Source organism: Aristolochia californica, unplaced genomic scaffold (genome assembly GCF_029961685.1).
Source record: "Aristolochia californica isolate CCGP_79_NKW_82.1479 unplaced genomic scaffold, dmAriCali1.0.hap1 SCAF_12, whole genome shotgun sequence".
NCBI lineage: Eukaryota > Viridiplantae > Streptophyta > Magnoliopsida > Piperales > Aristolochiaceae > Aristolochia > Aristolochia californica.
The window spans coordinates 14658566-14678979 of NW_027181793.1; the positions used below are offsets into that span (position 1 = coordinate 14658566).

Here is a 20414-nt window from a genome sequence, read left to right on the forward strand (position 1 = left end):
AGAACCAGTAGCATAAAAAAAATATTTTTGAACACTTATCTCTTGGCTAGTGTTCTTCCTTCATACAAGAGTCTTCTTTGAGTGGTGTTGATCATCACTTCTCTAGAGCATTCCTTTGTCAAGGAATCCTAAATATGTTGCTCTAATACCATGTTGAATTTAGGATCCCTTTTCCATGATCATGAATAAGAGAAAGAAGAAATAAAAACAATAAAATGGGAGGAAAGCTCTTGGTAGAGAAGAGAAAAAATAAAAAAAAGAGGGTGAGCTGAGTCAAGGAGAGGCAGAGAGAGAACCAACTAGGGATTGAATGTGTGACTTGATTAATTCTGAATTACAACTCCTCTATTTATAGTAGAGGAGGAGGTAGAGTCCTTATACAACTTGTCATTCAATCCTAATTACATTCCAACTCTAACTCTTCAATATAAGTAAGTCTATTCAAACTAGAACTCCTAGAAGACTAATTGGATTAGAACTAGGAGTCCTTTATTACCCACGAGATTATAAGGGATAAGCCAGCTCGTGGTCATATCCTTGTGGGCCCCTCATAATCCTCCAGTGCACCTTGATAAGAGTGTCAGTTCGTGAGATCTTTGTGGGTCCCACTTGATCTTCAAGTCTTCTAAATCAATTCAGCTTGTGCTTCTTGATTCCTTAACTCGTGCTTGCTTTGGGAGAGGACTCTTCTTGGTGTCCCAAGTCTTCTAGGATTCTTCTTGGTGACCTACGTCCTCATGGTGGGTCCCACCAGCTCTAGCACCGTGGTGGGCCCCACATTGTAACAAACTGAAATAAAATAAAGTAAATTAAATAAAAACAATTAAAATACTAATTTTATTGCATGCATAATGGAAGCCTTCCGCAAATAATAAGATACATCTCATGAAAAAACTCTTTAATTTAAAGATGACAAAAATACATCAGTGGCATAGCATTTGAATGAGTTTAGAATGATTTTAAATCAATTGACCTCTTTTCAAATTAAATTTGATGATGAGGCTCATGGTTTAATTCTTTTGGAGTCTCTGCCAAATTGTTGGGAGCCTTTGAGGGCTGAGGTCAGCAATTTCGTATGCAACAAGAAGTTGATTTTTAATGATGTTCAGGATATCATTCTAGTGGAGGAAGTTCATAGAAAGGACGTCGGAGAATTGTCGACATCTAATTCTACTCTAAGTGTTGATACTAGGGGAAAGAACTTTAAGAGGAATTCCAACAAGGGCAATGATAGTGGGAAGTCAAGGAATGGTAGAAGCAAGTTCAAATTCGGAAGTAATGTAGAATGTTGGAACTATGGCAAGTCTAATCACATAAAGAAGAATTGCAGAGCACCAAAGAAGGAAGAAAAGAAAAGTGATGCTAAAAATGTGGGGGTTGAAGAGGTACTAGATGCTTTACTCTTGTTAGTTGATAGCCCTATTGACTCTTGAGTGTGTTGATTCATGAGATTCTTTTCATACCACCGTACATCATGAGATCATGGAGAATTATGTTGTTGGAGATCACGGGAAGGTCTATCTTGCTGATGGAGAACCTTTGGATATTGTTAGTATTGGTAATGTCAGTTTGAGGATGTCAAATGGGTCAGTGTGGAAAATTTACAAGGTGAGACATATACCAAAACTGATGCATAATCTGATCACATTAGGGCTGCTTGATGATGAAGGTCATAATGCGACTTTTAATGGTGTTACCTGGAAAGTGAATAAGGAGCCATGGTTGTTGCATGAGGAGTTAAAACTAGAACTCTTTGCATCACTTCAAGTTGTAGAGACATAGTTGCAGTTGCTGATGTTGTTATTGATTTTGATTTGTGGCATTACAGGCTTGGTCATATGAGTGAGAATGGAATGAAAGTGCTTTAGTCCAAAGGGAAGCTACCAGGGTAGAAAACTGTAAACAATAGTTTGTCTAAAGACTATATTTTAGGCAAGCAGAAAAGGATTAGCTTCTCTAAAATTGTAAATGATCAAATGACAACAAAATTGGAGTTGATTCACATAGATGTGGGGGGGGCTTCAACTGTTACTTCACTTGGTGGTTCTAACTACTATGTGATATTTATTGATAAATCAAGCATAGAGGTATGGGTTTATTTCCTGAAGAAGAAATTTGATGTCTTTGATACATTCAAGAGATGGAGAGAAATGGTTGAGAATGAAACATATTTGAAGGTGAAGTGCTTGTAGTCAGATAATGGGGAAGAATACAGAGATTGTGATTTCAAGTAGTACTGTACTGATAATGGAATCAAGATGAAGAAGATCATTCCTGGAAAACCTCAACAGAATGGTGTGGCTAAGAAGATAAACAGAACTTTAAACAAGCATGCTAGGAGCATGAGATTACACGCGGGATTGCCAAAGATGTTCTGGTCTAAGGTTATTAGCACCACTTCCTATTTGATCAACAGAGGTCCCTCAACACCATTGGATTGCAAAATACATTAAAAGGTTTGGAGTAGCAAAGAGGTAAACCTTTCTTTGTTGAATATGTTTGGTTGTGTTTCTTATATTCTACTGTCAGAAGTAAATTTGATGTTAAATCTAAGATAAGTTTCTTTATTGGCTATGAGGGTACTAAGTTTGGTTACACTTCTGGGATGACCAAACTCGTAAGGTTATCCAGAGCAAAGATGTGAAATTCAATGAAGGTGCTTGTTACGGTCCCGGATCTGACACAAGGATTACGGTCCCGGATCATGGATCGAGTAACACGGCGTGGGAGTTGTGAATCCAGCAGTGGTACTGAGTTGCTGGATTCGGTAAGGAGGGTTAAAGGTCCCTTCTTTGGGTACTCTTCCACCAGTGATCAGTCTCCCTTTTTATGATCTCATTCTAGTGCTAAATTTATAGCTAGAATGGAAGTAATTCAGGTGGAGAAAGAATGGAGAAATACCTGTTTTGCTCACGTTAATCAGGGTTTCAACCCTGATTTGATGCAGCTCGTTCTAGGACTTGAAGACCCAGCTTGATGGGGCAGCCTTGGCTCACGTTGATGGCTGTCCTTGCTCTATTTTCATGATGAATTCCCAGCAAGAAGAGTTGCTCTAACCCTTCAAGTGAAAGAACCAGAATTACTCCTCTTTTGCTGCTCATCTAGAGGGGATTGAACCCAACTTCTTGTTGACGCTGGTGATGAGAGAAGATCCTCTCTTTGGGCTCGAAAAAGGGGCAGGAAACTCCTTTTCTTAGTATGGATGATGAGGGATGAATTTGGGTGAAGATGGATGGCAATGGAGGGTGAAGGATAGGTTGGATTTTTGGAGTAAACCCTAAACTCGAGATCAAGAGGTGATCTCAACCTGTTTAGACTAGGTTATTCTAAAAGCTCAAAGCATTGAAGTATTAAGAATTAGTTTAAATCTAGAGTAAAGAAGTTTAGAGTTCTCCTCAACGAGCTCTAGGGTTTTCAAGTTTCCCTTAGGCTTGATCTTTCCTTTTCGTCTTCCCCATGTCTTCCTACTATCCCTACGGTAATGCCTAGAAGACCCATAACCCGTGGTAGACCCCAGATCCTACCAAAGAATCCTTATGTCAGATCCGGGACCGTAACAAAGAAAAACAAAGTCCCCCAAAAAAAAAAATCTGAGCCACGCTGAGGTTCACGACAACAGAAAAATAAAACAGCCACCATTCATTTTTATTCTCCTTCCAGTAATCCCAAAAAAAAATGTCTCTTGCATTGCAGAGACTTCATTACACAGCAGCACGAATTTGGTCATCTAACCGCAAGATTGAATGGAAAAATGAGGTTGTCGAAACTTACCCCACCCAATTTGGAAATTGGGTTCCCTCTGTTTTTCTGAGAGGGGGATTGCGAGTGGGAGGTGGTAGTCGGAAGTCACATCCCACCGGACATGTTTCCAACAGCGCCGACGGAGCCTCCTCCGTGTCCGGTGGCGAATGGCAGCCCTTTGGGGTTTCGTCGCTTGTGTCCCGGTCGGAATAGTCGCCGAAAGATATTCCTTCTCCAGTTCGGGATGGTGTTCTGCTTGCCGTGAGTCGTGTTGGTGTGATTTCGGATTTGAGGTCTCCCCCAATTTGACCAACGCCAACGATGTGGTAGCAGAAAACCCCTCCGATTTCCCCAAATCGTTGTCGCCGTTCGACTTTGGATTTCCATGCGCGGAATCTTGATTTTTGTGACGCAAAGCCTCTCTGCCCATCCGGATCCGATATTGCCCCCAAAACTTCCGCAGAGGCTTCCGCTGGTAGATGGGACGAAGTGGTCAATTTGGTAGCCATTTTCCCGTCCGAGACTGCTTCTCGATCGGCTACCTCTTGTTGCATCGTTGGAAAAAAATACTTCATTCAGTTCGCACGCCATTTCTGTATTTTTTCCGCTACAATGCCTACTGCAGCCATTTCTCTGATTTGTCTGTGCATCGCCATCCATGGGTCTACTTGGCTCATCGTGTTCCTGATCTGATACCAATTGTTAGGGTCCCGGATCTGACACAAGGATTCTTTGGGAGGATCTGGGGTCTGCCACGGGTTACGGGTATTCCAAGCATTACCGTAGGGGTAGTAGAAAGACATGGGGAAGACGAAAACGAAGATCAAGCCAAAGGGAAGCTTGAAAACCCTAGAGCTCGTTGAGGAGAACTCTAAGCCTCTTTACTCTAGATTTAACCTAATTCTTAATACTTCAATGTTTCCCTTTCTCATTACTCTTACCCCTTAAATAGGGTTCCCCCTATTAGGGTTTAATAAAATATTACAAAAATATCCCAATGAATGAAATATTTCAAAATATCCCTATTAATAAATAATTCCAAAAATACCCCTATGACCTAAAACTGAAATAAAATAAAGTAAATTAAAGAAAACACTAAAATAATAATGTTATTGCGTGCATAACATTATACCCCCTTTGGAAGACGAGCTTGTCCTCAAGCTCGAAAGTAGTGTCTGTATGCCGACGTCTCCACCGGTGCCGAAGTAGCATCCGCGATAGCTATCACCCCCCCTCTGTTTGCCACTTTTTTTTTGTGGGGCCAGTCCGAGTTAACCTAGGTCGACTCATTTCAAAAACCCTGGTCTAGCGTGCGACTCAGCGGACCGGGCCGATTAAATTTTCCTAAGTTAGGAAAATTTAATTGGGACTCGTCTTCTTCCTTCGGCAGCTCCTGAACTGTGTGGCCGGCGGATCATTTCCTCACGGCACCGACGAAGGCCGGCGATGGACGTCTCCTTCCTCTCTCCTGGCACCGGCGGAGTCGCCTGATTTTCTGGTGGCGAATCGCAGCCCATCAGGGCTTCGCCGCCTGGATAGTTTCCGAGACAGAGGGCTCTCGAAAACTTGTGAATCGTCGTTGCTCAGCCTCCCGGAACCGAGATCACTTGCAGAAAAGTCGATTACGGCACCGACGAACTATCCTGCTTCTCCAGTGGAGAAGAGAAGCCCGTTGGGGCTTCACCGTTGGGAGCATTGCCGAGATAGAGAACCTCTGTTTCTCAGCCCCCCGGAACAAGCCAGCGGAAATTTTGCCTACGATGCCGACAGAATTTCCTATTCCCCTCCGATTTCGGATTTGCGCCACCCCCAAATCCTCCAGTGCAGACGAATTCAGAATTTCCTCTGTTAGGAAATCACCTCCCCGCTGCAGCTTCGGTTCGGAGATACGCACGGCGTCCATTGGTGAGCCCCTTCCATTTTTTAAATTCCGGTGTCTCCGCCGTTGCATTTTGGACTTTTGGAGAGCTTTTTCGAGACAGTCTTCTGTTCGTCCGAGAGAGCTTCTACTGTGTCTTCTGTGCCGTTGTCGTGCTCGGAGAATTCAGGTCGTGTGACCTGTTTTGCGGTAGCGCGTGGCTCCCTTGTCCTGCATTCCATAAAAATTTTATATAATGCTCGTGTTTCTCCAAATTCTTTGCATAGTTTGTCAGCGGAATTGTATACCTTCTCCATGCGAGCTTGTGTTCCTTCTTGAGATATCGAATAATCCATTGTGTTCCCGCTCTGATACCAGTTGTTACGGTCCCGGATCTGACACAAGGATTCTTTGGGAGGATTTGGGGTCTGCCACGGATTACGGGTACTCCAAGCCTTACCGTAGGGGTAGTAGGAAGACATGGGGAAGACGAAAAACGAAGATCAAGCCAAAGGGAAGCTTGAAAACCCTAGAGCTCGTTGAGGAGAACTCTAAGCCTCTTTACTCTAGATTTAACCTAATTCTTAATACTTCAATGCTTCCATTTCTCATTACTCTTACCCCTTAAATAGGTTCACCCTGTTAGGGTTTAATAAAATATTACAAAAATATCCCTATGAATGAAATATTTCAAAATATCCCTATTAATAAATAATTCCAAAAATACCCCTGTGACCTAAAACTGAAATAAAATAAAGTAAATTAAAGAAAACACTAAAATAATAATGTTATTGCGTGCATAACAGTGCTCTGTATAAAGACAGGTTGAGAACAAAGACTGAAAGCACAAGTAATGAAGCCAAGAAGTTTAAAGTGATTTAGTTGAGAGATCTTCCAGTTATTGAGATGGAGAATATTGCTCAAGAAGACCAGGAAAACATAACCCCATAAGTAAATTAGAACATTCTTGTGACTGAAATCTGGAGATGTGCTAGAACTAGCGAACCACCACAAAGGTACTCCCTTGCACCAAGTTATATTTTGTTGATTGATAAAGGTGAACTAGAGATTTATGAGGAAGTCGTGCAAGTTGATAAATCAACCAAGTGGAAGTTGGCCTTGTGGAATGAGATGGATTCACTGTTATCCAATCCTACATGGCAGTTGACCAAGCTACCAAAAGGGAAGAAGGCCTTGTAGAATAAATGGGCGTACCAAATAAAAGACGAACATGATGGCAGCAAGCAATACAAGGAAAGACTAGTGGTAAAGGGCTTTCGACAAAAAGAAGGCATTGACTACACTGAGATTTTCTCTACAGTAGTGAAATTGACTACTATTAGAACAGTGCTTGTACTAGTGGGAAATGAAGACTTGCACTTAGAGCAGTTGGATATAAAGACAACTTTTCTTCGAAGTGATTTGGAGGAAGAAATTTACATGATGTAGCCAAAGGGTTTCAAAGCACAAGGAAAGGAGAAAATGGTGTGCAAACTTCAAAAGAGCGTGTATGATCCTAAAGAAGCTCAAAGACAATTGTATAAGAAGTTTGATACCTTTATGCGTAGTAATGGTTTCTTGAGGTGCCAGGTGGATCATCTATGTTATGTGAAGAAGTTTGATGACTCCTACATCATTCTACTGCTATATGTTGATGACATGTTGATAGAAGGTGCTTGCAAATATAAAATAGATAAGTTCAAAAGGGAGTTTTCCATGAAGTTTTGTAATGAAGGATTTGGGTGCTACAAAACAAATCCTTGGGAGGAGGATTACTAGGGACATTAATGCCTTGAAACTATCACAAGAAGAATATGTGAAGAAGGTGTTGACAAGATTCAATATGAACGATGCAAAACCAGTGAGTACTCTTGTGGCTAGTCACTTTTGGCTATCTAATGAGAGAATTTACAGAACAAGAGCGAGCCCACATGGCCAATGTTCCTCATGTTTCTGCTATTCGCAGTCTCATGTATGACATGGTGTGCACTAGACCAGACATAACTTATACAGTGGGAGTTATGAGCAGATATATGAGTAATCTGGGTAAACAACATTGGGTAGCAGTGAAGTGGATTCTCAGGTATTTTAGAGGCACTTCAAACTTAGTCTTATGTTTGAGAAAGTCAGACTTGGGATTACAGTGTTATGTAGATGCTTACATGGCTAGAGATATTGATGGCAGGAAGAGTACCACCGGATATGTATACACATTGTGTGGTACAATAGTTTGGTGGGACTCTAAGTTGTAGAAGATAATTGCTCTTTCCACTATTGAAGCAGAATATGTTGCCGTGATCAAAGCCAGCAAAGAGATTGTATGGCTGCAGTATTTTTCTGAAGAATTAGGTCCTAAGCATGGGAAGAATGTGTTCTATTATGATAGTCAGAGTGTTATTCATTTAGCAAAGAACCCTGTTTATCATGCCAAAACAAAGCACATATAGGTGTGTTTCACTTCATTAGATTGGCCCTTGAATATGGAGTATTAGCACTTCATAAGATTCAAGGGAGTCAAAATCCATCTGATATGTTGACAAAGACTGTTATGATTAAGAAACTGAAGTTGCATGCAACTTTAGTTGGACTTCTCTTTGAGGATTGAGAAGTTGTTATCGTTGTAGAGGTGGAATTGATGATGGATTAGTCTCCAAGTGGGAGATTATTAAGTAGGGGAACCTAATTAATGCCTTACATTGAGTTGGTACGCGGGTTGACCTTTGCAGTAAGGTTGTCGTGAGGGTTGGAAGGGGGTGGGAAGCCTCCCTCCCGAGGGTGTGGGGGCGGAGCCCCTACTAGATCCATGATATATTGACTACTGTTTCATTAAGGGAAATTTTGGAATTTCACTCTTGTAAAGCGGTTGCCCTAATTTTCTCTTTATAATTGGGGAGGCGACGTTATTAGGGTTTTATGAATCATTCAAGGAGCATCAATTGTGGTCGAGAGAGGTTAGAGAAAAACAACACCATTAAGTGTGTACGATCTCTCTGGTAAACTATTTCATCTTCATAGTGGATTACTGCAGTGGCGGATGATAGGACGTAGTCTCACTTTGAGGCAAACCTATGTAAATCTTGTTGTGTTTTTTCCGAACATATTTTTTTCCTACTTTTGTATTCATTATTATTGCTCTCGTTAATTTGAAATTTGGGCGTCTAATTCCTAACACTTCCTTGGTAGAACATTGTTGATTCTTCTACTTGTTCTAGCTAAGAGGTGGATCCCTTGTCTAACATCCTAAGCATGGCAGCACAAACATTATTAAAAGAGGGTCTAGCGGAAGAGTTGACTACCTACGATTTTACAACATCAAATAAGGCTGTAAATTAACAAGGCATATGGTAGAGAATAAATATTCTTTCTATTTCTCTAGAGTTTCTATGTCAACTGAATATACTTTAGCAACTTTCCACTCTTGTAGAAGGCCTCTAAATTTAGAAAAGTATTCATGAAGGTTATCTCCATGCTGTGTCATACACATATTCTGAAAAATATCATAAATATTTCGGAGGATGTCAGGAGTGGAATAAAGTCTCGAACAAGTTTCCTAAATCTCCTTGGTGGTATCCAAGTGAATAAAGTTGTTAGCAATCGATTTATCTATGCTATTTACCAACCTGCTTATGACTAAAGTGTCATCTTTCAACCACTTTTGATATGAAGGATCATCTTCACTAGGAGATAGTTGAGTTAAATTTCCAGCAAGATCTCTTGTAATTAGGAACCTTTTTTATTGATTTGGACCAAGATGAAAAATTACTTAGACCCTTTAGTGGAATAGTGGTAATTCTCAAGAAATCATGTTTGCTCAATTCAGCATAGGAAGGAAGCTTTTGCAAACTTTTCGCCATTCGCCATTATAAACAGCCACAAGACTAAAAAAAACTCTAGTTTTTCAAGAGAATAAATACTAATAAAATTTGAACTTATGATGGAGATGAATTAACTACTTTCATTGTAAGTAACAATAATGGATGTAAACAACAACTTAGCACCCCAAATTCCTGCACCTATGCATACTCAATGTGCTTGAAAAAATAGTACTATGTAAAATTTGATTCAATTACACCAAAGCTGGACTAGGTTATTAATTAATTCAAGCATAATATTCCAAAAAAAAATCAGAAACCTCAGGTAAATCAAACACTTCAAGAAAACAAACTTTTCATTCAGCCATGAACTATAAACCCTAACTTAGGGTGACGACTTAAAATTGATAAAACAACTATTAAATTCTAGAAATTATAATCATAAATCACTTGGGGAAGTTTTAAGTTTTTAATAAGGAATTTATGGTATTAATTTAATATAATTTGAAGTCATATGATCAACAATTCAAAACACTACTTTTCACCGTTATGTAGGCCTCAAAAACGAATATTTTTTGGAGAAACTGTCAAATTGGGTCAAAGGCTCTATCCCAAAATGACTAGACACATAGGAAACCTCTTCTTCCAACTAATAAATGCAAGATTTTCATACTCACTAATGTATGTGGGACAATCCTTAACACTCCCTCTCACGTGTAGGCACGTGGATAATTTGGGTAGAGGCCCTCACGTGGTGGCACGTGGATAATTTAGGTGGATACCCACATATGTGAACATTGATCTGATACCATGTCAAATTGGGTCGAAGGTTTTATCCCAAAATTACTAGCCACTTAGGAAATCTCTTCTGCCAACTAATAAATGCAAGATTTATATACTCATTAATGTATGTAGGTCTATCCTTAACAGAAACTTCAAACTCCAATTTGAAGGACACTAAAGGAAGCATAAAAATGGATTATTGAGAATTCAAAAGGACAAGAAAAGATGTTTTATGAACCTGAATTTAAAAAAAGAGAATTTCTAGAATTTTTTCAGCACAAACCACCTTCCATACTTTGGTGAAGACACCCCCATCCATGCCTCCACCTCTTCAACTTCACAACACTTTTTAGCAACTTATTAGAACCATAAAATCCCTACGCTGATACCATGTTAATTTCTAGAGTTTCATGTCTAAAGAGTCTAGAGTAAGATGATGGAGAGAATAATGTAAGAGGAGAACTAGGTTAGAAGAGAGAGCTCGAGTTGAAGGTGTAGGGTTTACTCAATTAGGGGAGCTCGTTGGTTTTGAGCAGATCTCCCCCTCATTTCATATTTATATATGAAGGTTAGAAAAGCTAGTATATCAGAAAGAAAAATATCTTAAAGTATTTCATAATTACAAGTTGTGCCACTCATCTACATAATTACAAGATATGCCACTAATACTTCTTCAAAAAATTCTTTTTTTATCATGGGCACAAGGAGCATCAAAAGATTTTAATAGTGTCATTTATTATTTATTTCTGGATTCCATAATATTGAGATCTTCAACTTAGAGTGTAGGAGAGAAGAAGGAAGGAGAAGAGGAGAAGAAGTGAAGTGAGATGAATGAAGAAAGTGGTAAGAATGGATGAGAGAATGACAAAGAGAGAGAGAAGAGTGGGTAGAATAAGGGTTGCAAAAGGATTAACAAACACCCCCTCCTCCTTAACCTTTATTTATAGATGTCAAAAGTACATAAATTTTCAGTATACCCTTCACCCTAGAGAGTGAAGAAGAGGCAAAAATCCTTAGCTTGGTATATGCAGTGGAGAGAATTTTGGAGTTGACTGACTTCGTGAACATATCAACAAGTTGTCTATGAGTGAAGACATGTTTAAGGCTTATGATTCCTGTTTGTAACTTTTCTCTCACAAAGTCACAGTCTACCTCAATATGCTTAGTTCTCTCAAAACACTGGGTTGAAGGCAATGTTCTTGATTATCACAATAGATTTCCATAGGGCCTTCTTTGTGGAATCTCAATTCTGCTAGAAGAGATTTAATCCATAGAAGCTCACTTACCGTATGTGTCATGGCTTTGTATTCTTCTTTTGCATTGGACCTTGTAACAAGGTTGCCTCCAACTAGAGTACTATATCCTGAAGTAGATTTTCTATGATCTAGTGATCCAACCCAATCTACATCGACAAAACTTTAAATATTGAGATGACCATGACACTTATATAAGAGCCATTGTCCTAGTGCCTTTTTCAAGTACCTGAGAATCCTCTTCAATGTTTGCCAATGAGACATTTGTAGTTTATGCATATATTGATTGACCACTTTGACTACAAAAGAAATATTTGGTCCAGTCATAGTGAGATAGATAAGCTTGCCAACTAGCCTCTGGTACTTACCAACATCAACTTCTTCTCCCGAGCCAACACATAATTTTGTATTTGTCTCCATGGGGGTCAGTTAGGAAACATCCCATCATTCCTATTTCTTCAACAATTCAAGAACATATTTTCTCTGTGATCAGATAATACCATGCTTTCAATACCAAGAAAGTACTGAAGGAGTCCCAAGTCTTTCATCTTGAATTCATTGCATATCTTGTTTTTTACTTGACTGATACCATCAGTATCACTACCTATCAAAATACTATCATCCACTTATACAACAAGTAGTATGACTCCTTTCTCAGTATGCTTGACAAATATAGAATGGACCACAGAGCACCTTGTGAACCCAATCAAACCATTAATGACTAAACTTGTCAAACCAAGCCCACGGAGATTTATTCAGACCATATAATGATTTTTAAGGCAGCATACCAACTCTCCCTCAACCACATATCCAGGTGGTTGCTACATATAAATTTCCTCCTTAATATCACCATTGAGGAAGACATTCTTTACATCTAGCTGAAAGACATGCCATCGAGAATTAGCAACGAGAGATAATAAGAGATGCACTAAGTTGAGCTTGGCAACTGGGGAAAAGGTTTCCTCATAATCAATCCCATAACATTGGGTATAGCCTTTAGCAACAAGGCAGTCTTTAAGGTGGGTCACTGTGCCATCTATATTTTGTTTGATAGTGAAGACCCATTTACAGCCCATCAGCTATTTGCCAAATGGTGGGGAAACAAGGCACCATGTTTGATTCTCATAAAGGGATGTTATCACTTCATCCATGGCTGTTTTCCATCTTGGATTTTTTAGGGCCTCCCAATAAGACTGCAAAATAGCAACAGAAGAAATAAAGGCAAGAAAGTGATAGCACAATAGATATAATCGATGGGTGGATAAAGATTGAGCAATGGGGTGAAAGTTAGATGATCGGTTGCAGGCCCTAGGTTCTTTCCGAAGACCAATGGGTTGGGTATCAAATGGAGGACCAAAAATAGGAGGAGGAGGAGAAGAAGAGCCTACCTCAGAGGAATTTGGAGACTCCACAGGTATAGTGTCAGCCAATGCTTCAGAGGGTGAGGCAGGTATATCAATACAACCATGAGTTGCTAAGTCATCAATCGACTCAATAAGTTTAGGAAACTCATTGCCTGTAGAAAAACCAAGTGAGGCACCAGTGGATGGATAAAAGGGATCCTCAAAGAATGTGACATAACTAGAAATAAACAGTTTTTGAAGAGACAGATTGTAACTTACATATCTTTTCTAAGTACGAAAGTACCCAAAAAATGCATTTAAGAGCCCTAAGATCAAATTTTTTAGTATGGAGGAAGTTATTATGAACAAAATAGGCACACCTAAAAACTCTCAAAGGAAGAGAGAACAACTTATCACTAGGAAAAAAAATGAGAATATGTTGTCTGGTTGCCAAGCACTGAAGAAGGTAACTTGTTCATGCTGTGAGGATATCATGGGGCCAATAGAAATGAGGCGTGTGCATATGACGGAGTAGAACAAGAACAACCTCAAGAAGGTGTCTATTTTTTCTTTCAGCTACACCATTTTGTTGTGGTGTGTAGACACAAGAGGTTTGGTGAAGGATGCCTTTGTCTTGGCAAAAAGGTTGGAAGTTTGTAGACAGGTAATCCCTAGCATTATCGAAGCGAAGAATCTTCAAGGTAGTGTTGAATTGGGTAGTCACCATTGTACAAAAAGACTTAAAAAGAGGTAAGACTTTTGATCTCTCTTTTAATATGGACAACCGAGTTGTTTGAGAGAAATAATCCACAAATGTAACAAAATACTTTGACTGGGAAACATTTGAGATGTTCATAAGGCCCCATATATCAATATGAAGTAAAGAAAATGGGGCAACACTTTTAGTTTCACCACAAGGAGAATAAGTACTCCGTTTGTGTTTACTCTTGACAGTCTTCATAGTTGAGACTAGAAATGGACTATAATGTGGGAATAATATGTTTGAGGGACTGAAAGGATGGATTTCCAAAATTATTGTGTCATTGAAGAACCATATGCTGAGCACTGGTGGTCATTTTTGTTAAATTTATGGAAAAGTGAAATAATTCATTGACATCAATAACTTGTTGTAATCAGAGTACATGAACCTCTATTTATAATAGAGGAAGGTAGTAGAGTTCAATTACAATAAAACTACCCTTGTCCCAATTACACCCAAACTCTAACACTTAAGGTAAGTCCTAACGTGACCCTAAGATAAAGATACTTTTGTGAGTCCTTCTTGATCTTCCAACTGATGTGATAAGGATGCCAGCTTTTGGTAATCATTGTGGGTCATACTTCTTATAGGCTTGGGCCCATCTTGTGGGCCTTCCTTGGTCAAGTGGACCATCTCATAATAATCTTACATATGTGGGCCTTCCTTGGTCGTTTGGGCTTGATCTTATCTTCCAACACTCCCCCTCAATCTGGGGGTGAGAGAACAACATGAACTCCCAGGTTGTTGTAAATGATGTATAAAATATTTTTTTATAAAATGTCACATCTTCCAACATTCCCCCTCACGTTGTTGCATCCTTCCGTGAGGCCCTGCGACATTATAAGTGAGAGTACAAATCACTCCTAGCCGGTAAGTCATTGCTTCATACTCCAGTCGTAATGCTGGATGTAGGGCACACTCTACTGCTATCGATAGTGTGTCTATCGGTGTTGCTCTGAAGTGTCCAACATCGTGTCCCTCCATAGGGCAACGACTCTCAAGTGGTAGGAGACATAATAGCCATTAAATGGATGGGGGAAGGGAGGGGGGGGGACTCCCAACCACAAATAATTTTCCATCTTTTTTATGGGGATGAAGTTCCTCCATCATGGACTTCCAACCACAAATAATTTTCATCTTTTTGACAAGGATGAAGTTCCTCCATCGTGGACTCCCAACCACAAATAATTTTCATCTTTTTGACGGGGATGAAGTTCCCCCGTTGTGGACTCCCAACCACAAACAATTTTGATCTTTTTTACGAGGTAAAATAAATGATGACATGATGTCACCTCTTATTCAATAATAATGTCCCCAAAGAGACATAATAGTTACAGCTGAATATAACACGACCATCTTCCAACACATATTACACGAACCAAATAGTAAAATTTGTCAAAGAACCCATGAAATAATCCGATATAAAAATTTCTTCTTTGATGCACAAGCCTCAGCTTTTGTGCTCCCCATTTCTTGAATATTTTGGTCACATAAACTTATCCACAACATAAGGAATAAAATACATCCTTCTTGTACTTCCTCTACTTCTCCCCCTCAAGCTCCGAGGTAATGGCAGTGATCCCAGCTTGAACCAAATATCATAGATCTAGCAATAAGCCCAAATAAGAGAGATGTATAAATAAGCCCTCAAACCAGGGAGAAGTGAGATATTTTCCTGATCAACTCAAAAAGTAACAGGCAGAAGTGAGATATTTTCCTGATCAACTCAAAAAGTAACGCAAAACAATTGGCATAAATTCGGATTTTTCAATACAACAAGATACCAGAATGACCTTTGATTCTTCCAATTCGAATATATCTTTCAATATAGATCAGATTGACATGAAATTTTTTCCCTATGAAACTAGACTTAAATACCTTTCATCCAAGTATGATTTAACTTCATTAAATATAATTATCATAAGATAAATAATCTGATAGTTTTCAGTCACTGTCATCTGACTGAACTAAGTTCTGTTTCTCTTGTTTTTCCAGAACGACCATTCACTCTTCCAAGATCAATATCTCCTTATAAAACAATTATACCAAGAATTGGTTGAATACAGGTGAGGGGATGACCGATGCTTCAGGGGGTTGAGTATTATCTCTAGTAAACGGCACGAGCGGGCATGGAGTGCTAGGAGGAAATATAAATCCTGGAGGTGTAGAAGGAAGTGTCTTCAAATAAAGTCACATCTTGAGATACCATCAACCTCTGAAGGGTAGGATTATAACAAATATATCCTTTCTGAGTTCGAGAATACCCCATAAAAATACACCTCAGAGACCGAGGATCGAGTTTACTCTTTTGTGGTGAAGTATCATGAACAAAATATGTGCAACCAAACACTTTAAGAGGAAGGGAAAAAATTTCTTCACCATGAAACAAAACAAAATACGGAGTTTGATTGCTAAGCACTAATGAAGATAACCTATTGATGAGAAAGCATGTTGTAAGAATAACATGAAGCCAATAAAAGTAGGGTACCTTCATGGTGTAGATGAGGCCCCGCTTCAAGGAGGTGACGATTCTTTCTTTAAGCAACACCATTTTATTGAGGTGTATAGGCACATGATGTTTGAAGAAGAAGCTCATTACTCTCACAAAATGATTTAAACTCATTAGAAAAATATTCCTTAGCATTATCGGATCTAAGGATTTGAATTTTCTTCCCAAATTGTGTCATTATCATTGCATGAAAGTTTTAAAAATAGAAAGAATTCTGATCATTCTTTTAAATAAAAACAACCAAGTCACTTGGGTAAAATCGTCAACAAAGTAACAAAATATTGAACATGAGAAATGTTGGAGACCTTTAAAGTTCCACATACATCAGAGTGTATTGATGCAAACGAAGCAGCACTGGTAGTTGTAAGACGAGGATAATATGTGCTCCTAATATGCTTACTTAATTGACATACCTCACTATTGAAAGTAGACAAAGATTTAAGAGATGGAACTAAAGAACGAAGTGACGAGATAGACGGATGACCAAGTCCCCCCCCCTCCCCCCAACAAGGGTAATACCCAAACATAGATTTTCTATCATCGGGTGATCCAGCCTAATCTACATCTGAGAAGCCTTCTATATTCAAGGGCCCGTGTTTTTTACATAGTATCAGAACAGGTACTCATATTTGGGCATCCACCCAAATTATCCACTTGTAGAACCACAAAAGAGGGCCTACACATGAGCTGGAGTGCTAAGGAATAGTCCGATTAGTGAGTAGAAAGATCTTGAGTTTATTAGTTGGGAAAGAAGCTTCCCAACTTGGCTAGTCTTTTTGGGATGGGCCTTGGATCCAATTTCACATTATGACATTCATCATCAAGCTACCCCACTGAGATTAGATTACGCATTAGTTTTGGTACATCCCTTGTGAATTTTCCTCATTGTCTCGTTTGACATATCGAACTGACATTACCAATACCGACAATATCCAAAGGTTCTTCATCAGCAAGATACACCTTCTCATGATCTCCAGCAACATAATTCTCCATGATCTCACAGTGCGTAGTGGTGTGAAAAGAAACTCCTAAATCTAACACCCAAGAGTCAATAAAATTATTAACCGACAAGAGTAAATCATCTTGTACTGCTAAGTTGGGAACTTTACTCTTGTAATGTGGTTGCCCTAATTTTCTCTTTATAATTGATAGGCACCGCTATTAGGGTTTTATCATCTTCTACCGAGGAGCATCTCAAGTTGCAGCCCGAGAGGTTAGAGAGAAACACCTATAAGTGTGTGATTGTTCTTGTAAAGTATTCCATCTTCATAGTGGATTACTGCAGCGGCAGAAGATAGGACATAATTTCACCTTGAGATGAACTTGTATAAATCTTGTTATGTTTGTTTTCGTGCTTGCTTTTCCTTTTTTTCAATTATTATTATTGTTCTCGTTAGTTAGGAACTAGGGTGTTTAATTCCTAACATGTACTTCTTCAGTCACCGCATTTGCAACATCATTTTTCTTTTTATCCTTCTTCGATGCTCTGTAGTTCTTCTTTATGTAGCCAGACTTGCCACAATTCCAACATTCTATATTCCTTCCGAATTTGGACTTGCTTCTACCATTCCTTGACTTCCCTCTTCCATTGCCCTTGTTGGAATTTATCTCGAAGTTCCTGCCCCTAATATCAACACTTAGGGAAAAGTTAGATGTCAACGATTCTCCTATGTACTTTCTATGAACTTCCTCCACAAGAATGGTATCCCGAACATCATTAAAAATCAAATTCTCGTTGCCTATAGAGTTGTTGCTCGTAGCCTTCATAGGTTCCCAACAATTTGGCTGAGAAGCCAAAAGAATTAAAGCACGAACCTCATCATCAAATTTAATTTGAATGGAGGCCAATTGATTGACAATCGTGCTAAACTCATTCAAATGCGAAACCACTAATGTATTTTTTGTCACTCTTAAATTGAAGAGCTTTTTTCATGAGATGTATCTTATTATTTTCGGAAGGCTTCTCATATATGTTGGACAAAATCTTCATCATCCCCGTTGTGGATTTCTCTTATACCACGTTGTGATTAACGTTCTTCGACAGTGTTAACCAAACTACTCCCAACACCTGTCTATCGAGGAGATTCCACTCATCATCTTTCATACCTTCCGGTATCATATCCAAAAGTGGTGCGTATAGCTTTTTACTCTACATATAATCTTTGATTTGCATCCTCCAAAAAGTAAAATCTATACCATCGAACTTGTTGATCCCAAGTGTCGATCACTCTCCGCTAGCCATTGCTCTTAATCACAAACTAAAGCTCTAAATTCACTTGTTAGAAATTAGACGCCCTAATTCCAAACTAACGAGAGAAAAAATAATAATAATCGTGGAAGAAAGGAAAAGGAAGCACTAAAAATAACAAGATTTATACAGGTTCGCCTCAAAGTGAGACTATGTCCTGTCTTCCACTGCTACAGTAGTCCACTATAAAGATGAAATAGTTGTTATAGTCCCAGATCTGACACATTGGTTCGTAGGGAGGAAGAAGAGAAAAACGAAAATCAAGCCAAAGGGAAGCTTGAAAACCCTAGGTTCTTTGAGGAGAATGCACACCCCTGAGCTCGTTGAGGAGAACTCAAACCCCTTGTTTACTCTAAATCTATGCTTGTCTTTTATCATTACTCTTACCCCTTAAATAGGGTTCACCCTTACAAGGTTTAAGATGAAATATTACAAAAATACCCCTATAGATAAAATATTACAAAAATGCCCATGTGGCCTATTAATTCTTTTACTAAAATAAATTAAATTAAATTAAATAAAAACAATTAATTAGACTCTTAATAATGTTATTGTGTGCATAACATTACACCCTCTGGAAGAAAAAACTTGTCCTCAAACTCGAAGGTAGGATCTGCTTGCCCATGCCAACGTTTCTACCTAATCCCAAGTAGCATCTGTGGTATCTGTGTCAGCCCTCTAGATGACAAAACTGAAGCATTCCACCCAAGATTTTTTTTTTTGGACACTGCAAGCATCACTTGTTGTAGCACACCCCAATACGGTAAAGCACCATGACATGGAATGCAGGAACTACTTCCTCAAATAGCGCCTTTACCGTAGCAGAAAATACAACAGGTTGATCTATGCCCATTACAGCACGGTCCACACCAACAGCAATAAAATTGCTGAATATGCCAAGAAATGGTAATGCCTTCTGCTCTGCAAATGAACTTCTCATAAATAGGATTGCACCAGCACCATCACCTACTTGGCTCGAGTTACCAACAGTGATCGTGCCATCCTTCTTGACAACCATCATCTGTGTAGCCTGATCGGACACAAATGCATTATGAAAGCAGCCATCATCCATAGAAAGCCCAACAGTTTTGTCCTTCTGTTTTTTAGTGTCAATGATCTTTATAGCCACTGATGTAATTGTTGTTGCAGCTTGGTTATGGGAGAGAAAAACAGAAGGGTCTTCATCTTGCCTGGTGACACCAATTCGATGAGGAACATATTCAGCAGTAATACCTAGAGAAAGAAAATCTGGAGCTTTCTGGAAATTATTTAGCTTAGGGTGGATTGAGCCTTCCCACGTCATAGGATTTGTAGTCATCGAATCTAATCGAGCGCCAAGTCTTATGTCATCGAAGCCAGTTTGTATAGCGGCAGCAACAGTGGTAACAACTTGAGGGCTAGAAGAACCTTGTTGTTTCATAGTTCTGATTGGCACAGTTTCTAAAAACCTAGCATAGCACTTGCATCCTACAAACCCGCATACTAACATGAGAGGGAAAACTAGCAGCGGCGTCTAAAGATGCAGGATGATCCAACCCCAACACTAAGGCTATTTCATTCAACACTGCCACTGCATCACTGTTTGCGTGGCTGTCAGACAGCATTGTGTTCTACACTGCCATAGCAACAATGTGCCCTTGGCACAACAGCATTGTTTTTGGTGGAAGAACCCATGAGCCTCTCCAAAATAGAAAACACCATGGACTTCACAAGGCACTGTTGGTTCTACTCTCATGACTATACACACTGTTTTTAGCAGTGACACTGTTGGCAGCATTGTGTTCTGCAGTGTCAAAACAGCAGCAGCTCTGATACTCTGTTTAGACGCCGCCTAGAATTTAATATTTTTCTCGTCAACAGCCATAAAAATCATTCCCCGCATTACAACATTTAAAATATGGCTAAGAGAACCTTCATCATTGAGATTCTCCCCATCTACCAATAACTTCTCAAAATAAATGGTATTAAGACAATCTTTACCAAAGACAACCCCTCTGCCACATATAATTTCAATTGAGATGAGATCAATGGCTGGTAATTCATTAAATACACCACGAGCAGCATCAATGTTCCCCCCATGCACAAGCACATTCAAGTCTTGCCTCAT

General features: G+C 39.2%; 1 protein-coding gene across 1 annotated transcript; it reads right to left on the bottom strand.

The window, feature by feature from the left end:
• Nucleotides 1–19043: 19043 nt before the first annotated feature.
• Nucleotides 19044–20414, bottom strand: LOC137946590 (3-ketoacyl-CoA thiolase 1, peroxisomal-like). Its single transcript, XM_068792928.1, has 2 exons — nt 20219–20414; nt 19044–19774 (listed from the first exon to the last, which is right to left on the bottom strand). Exons 1-2 carry the CDS (start codon nt 20412–20414, stop codon nt 19044–19046), a joined length of 927 nt encoding a protein of 308 aa, XP_068649029.1.